This window comes from Clupea harengus, chromosome 9, assembly GCF_900700415.2.
Source record: "Clupea harengus chromosome 9, Ch_v2.0.2, whole genome shotgun sequence".
NCBI classification, from domain to species: Eukaryota; Metazoa; Chordata; class Actinopteri; order Clupeiformes; family Clupeidae; genus Clupea; species Clupea harengus.
In genome coordinates this window covers 6,175,764-6,183,263 of record NC_045160.1, presented here as the reverse complement: position 1 = coordinate 6,183,263, position 7,500 = coordinate 6,175,764, and the positions used below count along the sequence as shown (strand labels likewise).

The 7,500-nt window shown below is 43.8% G+C and overlaps 2 protein-coding genes across 2 annotated transcripts in view; both read left to right on the top strand.

The window, feature by feature from the left end:
- The window catches only part of megf6 (multiple EGF like domains 6), a 37,046-nt gene extending 36,749 nt beyond the window's left edge, over positions 1-297 (top strand). Inside the window, exon 16 of the mRNA XM_042708798.1 lies at positions 104-297. Within this exon, the coding sequence (XP_042564732.1) occupies positions 104-297 (194 nt within the window). The remainder of the gene's footprint in view (positions 1-103) is intronic.
- Positions 298-7,280: 6,983 nt separating this feature from the next.
- Positions 7,281-7,500, top strand: part of LOC122133159 (multiple epidermal growth factor-like domains protein 6) — a 25,524-nt gene continuing 25,304 nt past the window's right edge. Inside the window, exon 1 of the mRNA XM_042708675.1 lies at positions 7,281-7,407. Coding sequence (XP_042564609.1) covers position 7,407 — 1 coding nt within the window. The 5' untranslated portion in view covers positions 7,281-7,406. The remainder of the gene's footprint in view (positions 7,408-7,500) is intronic.

Below are 7,500 nucleotides of genomic sequence, written 5' to 3'. Positions count from 1 at the left end.
GTCTGTGTGTGTGTGTGTGTGTCTGTCTGTGTCTGTGTCTGTGTCTGTGTGTGTGTGTCCTGGCGTGAGAAATGACTGAATGAGTGTTGTGTTGTTCTGAAAGCGTGTCCCAGGTGGACGTCCGGGGCGGGGTGCTCCGAGGAGTGTGTGTGTCAGCAGAATAGCTCCCTCGGCTGCCACCCCAAAACTGGCATCTGCTCCTGCAAGCCAGGTTACCATGGAGACCGCTGTCAATCAAGTAAGCTCTCCACTGTCTCCGAAGTTTTTACCATGAGGACAGAGATCAACAACAGTTAGTATCTCAGTCTTGCAGCCTTGCATTTGTACATGCGAACATGTGTATATATGTGTGTGTGTGTGTGTGTGTGTGTGTCTGTGTCTGTGTCTGTGTCTGTGTGTGTGTGTGTGTGTGTGTGTGTGTGTGTGTGTGTGTGTGTGTTATTTTGAGCAGGTTGTGACTTTGGCTTCTTTGGGGATGGTTGCCATGAGCAATGTGACTGCAGAGGAGGGGTCCCATGTGACCCCCAGACTGGAGAGTGTTTGCTGAAGTGCCCTCCTGGATACTATGGGGAGGAGTGTGAGCAGGGTGAGGAACACACACACACACACACACACACACACACACACACACACACACACACACACACATACACACACACACACACACACACACACACACACACATACACACACACACACACACACACGCGTGCGCACGCACGCACACACACACATATACACACAAAGATGAAGATCTAGGAAAGCTCTGTTAATGCCATTAGACCATGAGTTTTCCAGCTTTAGTCACTGTGTGTGTGTGTGTGTGTGTGTGTGTGTGTGTGTGTGTGTGTGTCTGTGTGTGTGTGTGTGTGTGTGTGTGTGTGTGTGTGTGTGTGAGAGAGAGATAGAGATAGACACATAAGAGGAAGCTTCTATCACCAAAATCATGAAGTGTCAACCACTGGCCAGTAGACTCACAGGCATGAAGGTTCTAGAATGGGTGGTCTTTTACATATACACAGACTCCAACTGCTTTGATTACCCAAAACACTGAGCTGAAAGTTAAGTACTGTACGCGTCAGTCAGCCGCTTTTGGTTTACATCATATTGGACAGAGATGCTACTTTGTGTATTCATTATCTGGTGTGCATGCGTGAGAGAGTGTGTGTGTATGTTTGTGTAAGTCTGACTATGTATGACTGAATGTGTGTGTGTGTGTGTGTGTGTGTGTGTGTGTCTGTGTGTGTGTGTGTGTGTGTGTGTGTGTGTCTGTGTGTCTGTGTGTGTGTGTGTGTGTGTGTGTGTGTGTGCGTGTGTGCTTGTGTGTGTGTGTGTGTGTGTCTGTGTGTGTGTGTGTGTGTGTGTGTGTGTGTGTGTGTGTGTGTAGACAGGGGGCTGAAATGTTAAGGATCTCCTAGTGAGTGCCTGAGAGTTCTGCTTTAACCATAACCTCAGTCCCCCACTGAGCCTGGAAGACTACACACTCTGGTTATTTTAGTCTTAATGCATCAGCCAGACATCATAGCCACACACACACACACACACACACACACACACACACACACACACACACACACACACACTCTCTCTCTCTCTCTCTAACCTGTCTTCTTTCTCAGTGTGTGAAGCTGGCTTCTGGGGTGGCAGCTGCGGTCAGCAGTGCCAGTGTGCCAACCGCAGCAGTGTGCCCTGTGATCCCCAGACTGGGATGTGTGTGTGTGAGCCCGGCTATACAGGAGACCAGTGCCAGACAAGTACGATTCTGTCTCTCTCTCTTTCTTTCTCTCTCTCTCTCTGTCTCACACACTCCTTCTTTCTCCTCCCTTCTCTCTCTCTTTCTTTCTCTCTCTGTCTCACACACTCCTTCTTTCTCCTCCCTCCTCTCTCTTTTTTTCTGTTTCTCTCTCCCCCTGTCACTCTCACTACACTCTCTGCTACACACTAATCAGCTGTTTTTCTTTTCATTTCAAAGACTGCCATCTAGTGGCCAAATGACCACAATACAAGGCAACAGTTGCTTTGCGTGTTGTCAGGTGCTACACTGGGGAAGTGGCTGTAAGTAGACGATGGGTTGACTCAAAAACGATCCGCATACGGATGTAATTCTAGAATGTTGATTGGTTAAGATGAGTTACCAGGCAGGAACTGGCTATTAGCAGGACATCTATTTTTTCGCTGAGCTACAACGTCGTTTGCCTGACTTTTAAACGATCGTTTTATTTTTTTATTTTAATTCTGTGAAGTTATACGTTTTAATACTCAACTGTTTTGTTAACCGAATTTTTACGAAGTCATACGGCTAAACAAACAACCGACTTGTTCACCGAACTTTTCAACCGTGGAAAATACATAGCAGCAAGCTAACGTAGCTAAACGATGCGTTAGCTTAGCCTGGTAGTCAACCTGTTGACATCCTATCTTGGTCGCATCGGGTTTAATTCATTAATAAACACGTCTCTTACCTTGAACGTCTACTCCTCATGTCACGAAGTTGCTACACTAACTGTATGTAACACTATGCACAAATGCAAAATATATCCAAGACAATATAGCATATCAATGCAGCAACCTAGAAATGCTAAGCCCCCTGAACTCCTATGCATACTACAGGTTATTGAAATCAGTTTCCGAGAATGGCAAACAACAAATATGTTTGCGAAGAAAAGAGCAACCTTCCTCGCAATTTGTTTGTAATGTTAGTTACAACCAGTCAACAGTTTTACAGAGGTATAGAAAACATTGGTGATAGAAACTAGGTTCTATAAAAGGTTCCCAATTAACGTCTTTGAAACCAATCTATTTATTTAGTGACATAATCTTGACAGTGTCACATAACTGCTCTGAACTTTGACTGACAGCTGAGTACTTACACATTACAGCCATCAGTAGAGCTAGCAATAAATACATTTTCCAAACCAAGTGCAGTAATTACACTAGGGTGCAGATGTATATGCACACACATGATAAACAACATCTGAACGAATTTAAATACAATTCAATAGCAAACATTGAAAAAACTATGACAGTGTATGTTTTTTTTTTATTTGATGCAAGACATTCAGTGTCGGGTGATTGCAGGGAGATAGGTGCCTGTCTTCAGGTGCAGTGTCTTGTATGCTGTGGTCAGTCTAAATTAATTGAGTCTTGATGTGTTCCATTCAGTAGACCTGTGGAAATATACTGCAAAGCATATACTTGTTTTAAAAACATGATTACTAACACCATTCAAAACAAGACCTGTTTAGTTGAAAGCCCACTCACCACGTCAAGGTACAGGTTATGGGTGGGGTGTTAGTGAGACAGGACAAGACAAGACAAGACAAGACAAGGTGTAGGAGCCATTTCTATCCACCTTTTAGTTAGGTTTATTTTAATGTTACTTATTTTAGCCACTTGGGCGAGTATTGCACTGGGTGTGGCTCGTCACAGGAAATTGGGTATATCTACAGGTGTGATTACTCAATTAGGGAAAGGTGTGGATGGCGGGGAACACACGCCGTCCACACTGAGGCTTATAGGATAGCCTCCACACAAGGTTAATGAAAAAGAAAAGGATGCTTAGATACTTTTAAATAACAAATGTGTATAACAGACATATGTGACAGACATACAAACTTCACAGGGACATACATAGAACATGGTATACATATAACATACATTTAAAGGGGAAAATGGAGAGAGAACCAAACTTACCTGTCCCCTTACAAAAAACAGTAAATACAACCTGTGACGCACGTCTAACCCCAGGTGTGCGCTGACAGATAGCACGCCGCACTTGGGAACCGTAAAGGACTTCCTACAAGCGCAACGCACGCACTGCTCGCTGACCACACCTGTAAGACAGTAAAAACAAGGCACATCTTTCTAACCCCAGGTGTGCGCTAACCACACCTGTAAGACAAAGTCTAACCCATGTGACCGGTGACAGAAGCAAGGCATGTCTAACTCCAAGTGACTGGCATTGACTAGGGAACGCCAGCAGCAGGGCACAACTTTACCTTATCTAACCGAACCTGTAAAGCTACAGTACAACGCATTTAACCCCAGGTGTCCGCTGACCGAACCTATAAAGCTACAGTACAACGCATTTAACCCCAGGTGTCCGCTGACCAAACCTGTAAAGCTTTATTTCAACGCAGACCAACAAGACGGGGCAGTAGCACCACGCCATCTGGCTTAATGCCATTGATACAGCTTAAAGTTCTTTCCGTAACACAACTATGTGCTGTCCAGTCACGACACCACAACGTGGTAGCCTGTGGTAAGGGCGTGGAACACGGCTTTGTCCTGTGAAAACAAAAAAACCCAGAGTAAACTTCTACAAAACAATAACAGATACTGGTAAGTTGTCAGACTAGAGAGAAAATAGAAACTACTTACAGTGGAACGTTGTTTGTGATCTGCAGCAATCACTGCAACGCACGTATTCACAATCTACAAGAAAGAAAAAGAAATTTGATGACAACATGATAGGAAAAAAGTAAAATAAAAATGTATTTCTAAGTTTTACTTACATCATCGGTCAGCCAGTTGAACTCTGGGCCTGCCAGACTGTCTAAGTCGCGAAACGTGGCACGACAACTTCCAATGTGTGATCAACATCTGCACCTTTTAGGAAAAAGGAACATAAAACACATTCAACACTCTACATTGAACTTGACATGACAGTACATATGTGGAGATGTATAAATGAAGAAATACCTACATTCAGCACCTACAGCTTCCATCGAGATGTCGCACAATACACTCAATTCCTGGACATCAGAAGCGATGCCGACATCTTTGGGCGTGTCTGTTCGACGAACATATGGCTTCAAATGGCGAACATTCAACCTGTCAACCAATCTGGACACTCTTTTGGCTGTCATGGACTCCACCTTAAACGGTCCAGCCCAACGTTCCTCTGCAGCGTCTCTTCACTGTTCGCGATCTCAAAGTCATCTACCTTTGGATCGGCGCTGCTGCCGTGATGAACCCGATAAATTGCAAAATATGGGCTCACCTTTGTGGAACGCTGCTTCGAGGTGTTTATCGAATAAACAGCGTGTTGCAGATAGACGTCCCAGTCATTCTGCTCCTCATTACAGTACTTTGCAAGATGGCGCTTAATGTTCTGGTTTGAGCGCTCATCTTGCCCATTGCTCTGCGGGTGGTAGGCTGAAGTTACAGCATGCTCTATCCCAAAGGTTTTAAAAAGAGCTTTGTTACAGTCATTAACAAACTCTCTTCCCATATCAGTGATAATCTTTTTGACACCACCCTGTGCCAAAACAGTTTGTGTCACCATAAGTCCTACCCCTGGACCGTTCTTGCCTCTCAGAGGCCTAGCCATGACCCACTTGGAGAACAAATCAGTAAAACTTATGATATGGATGTAACCCTTGGATGTCGTTTTGAGCGGCCCAATTAAATCAACTCCCATGACCTGCCCGGGACCCTGGACCTTAATAGGGTGTAGCGTAGGTGCTACAGTCTTAATTCTGTCATGCCTCTGACATGGCTCACAGGAACCAACCCAATCCTCTACATCCTTTTTCAAAGTCAGCCAATAAAAATGCTGCACTGCCTTCTGTGCAGTCTTCTGTACACCAGGGTGCTCTCCAGTGGCTGCACTGTCATGGCACTCATACAGTACCCTGTCCCTCTCCTCAGGGGTACGTACAACCAGACGTCTCTTACCTGAATTAACATAGTACAACATACCCATATCTAACACATACTGCTTTGCTGCTCTACCGACAGAAGACATCTGTATCCTACTACTTCCTAGTTGGTGGGAACCATTTGCAAGGTAATAAAATATAGCGTCCAGACGTGCAAAACTCTCCATCTCTCAAGGATGTCTAAATATAACACAATATGTCACTTACACTTCACAAACACACAAAACACAACGTAGCACACTGTCACAAACGAGAAGAGGGAGAGAGAACATGACAGCATTAGTTTGATGAACACATAGAAAGTCTGTAAATGTACATGTACATAAAAACATGAGATTTAAATCCCTGATCGCTGCATTTAACGTGCTAAATGTCATCCATAAAGTTTTGGCGCGCAGCGCAACCTAGCGCTTTATTTTCCCTCAGTCACTGCCCACAACTGTTTGACAGCAGGCTATGCTACAATGTACAATGTCATTAACACATCGTGAAAAAGAGCAAAAACATCGAAACTATTGCAATAGCACCGGGAGATTTAAATCCCTGATCGCTGCATTTAACGTGACTGATTCGTGCCAAATGCGCACTGACCAGAAGCGTTTGACAGCAGGCTATGCTACTGTGGGCTAACATTACTTGTAAGAAAAATGTCACGAAATTAAAAGTGAAGGTCCTCTATTTAATAGCATGGTAACTAAGCATATAGCACTACTAAAGGGAAGGCTCGCTGTTGGCGACTTGAAACATTACCTGAGGTTATTTGTAATGCAAGTAAATCAACTTACCTTAGCTGGATGGGGATGTGTAATCTGCTGATGAAGTTTAGGTAACTTCAACAGAGGCTTTTGTCTTCAAAAAGGATCTTTTGTCTTCAGGTCTTGAAGTTTTCAAGTCTTCCAAACTTAGTCAGCTTGCATAAATTACTGTCATTTAAGCTAACCAATGAACTATTTTTTACAAAAACCTATCGATTGTGTATGTATGTGTGTTTGTAAGAGTGCTAGCTTGAGCTAACCAAACACAGTACAGTGGCTATCTAGTTAGCTATCGTAACCATGTCAGCCTATGTAAGATACTGTAATTTTAGCTAACCAATTAAATAACTTTCACACAAAAAACCCATCGATTATGTGTGTTTGTGATGTGTAACATATCCTTTATCAATCACTCTCAGTTTATGTTATTTAACGCTACAGATTACACCTAACACACGTGTAATTCAGTTGCTATTAATGTTGAACAGCAACGTTAAACGTGACACCACATTAAATGTCAGGCAAACGACGTTGCAGCTCAGCGGGAAAAGTAGAGGTCCTGGTATTAGCCAATCAAATAAATGGTGTTTTCCGTTCCTGCCTGGTAACTCATCTTAACCAATCAACATTCTAGAATTACATCCGTATGCGGATCGTTTTTGAGTCAACCCATCGTCTACTTACAGTGGCCATATACTTGGGGATTGTGAACAGCTATTTCATGTTAATGTTTAGAGTCTGTGTCTCTGTCTGTTTTGCCAAGCCAAGTTACAGAGCAAGAGTTACAGAGTGAAGTTGTGATCTTAGACTGTGACAGCAACTTCAGCAATGCCTACATTTCCCATGGTGTGTCTTCACAGAGTGTGAGGAGGGCCGATTTGGAAATGGATGTGAGAATGAGTGCGTGTGTGAGAACGGAGCAGCGTGTGACCACGTCAGTGGAACCTGCATCTGCACGACGGGATGGACCGGCACGCGCTGTGAGAAGAGTAAGGGCTTGTATAAGTTTACATAAACATACACATACGCACATGCAAACGCACAAACACACACACACACGCACACACGCACACACACACACA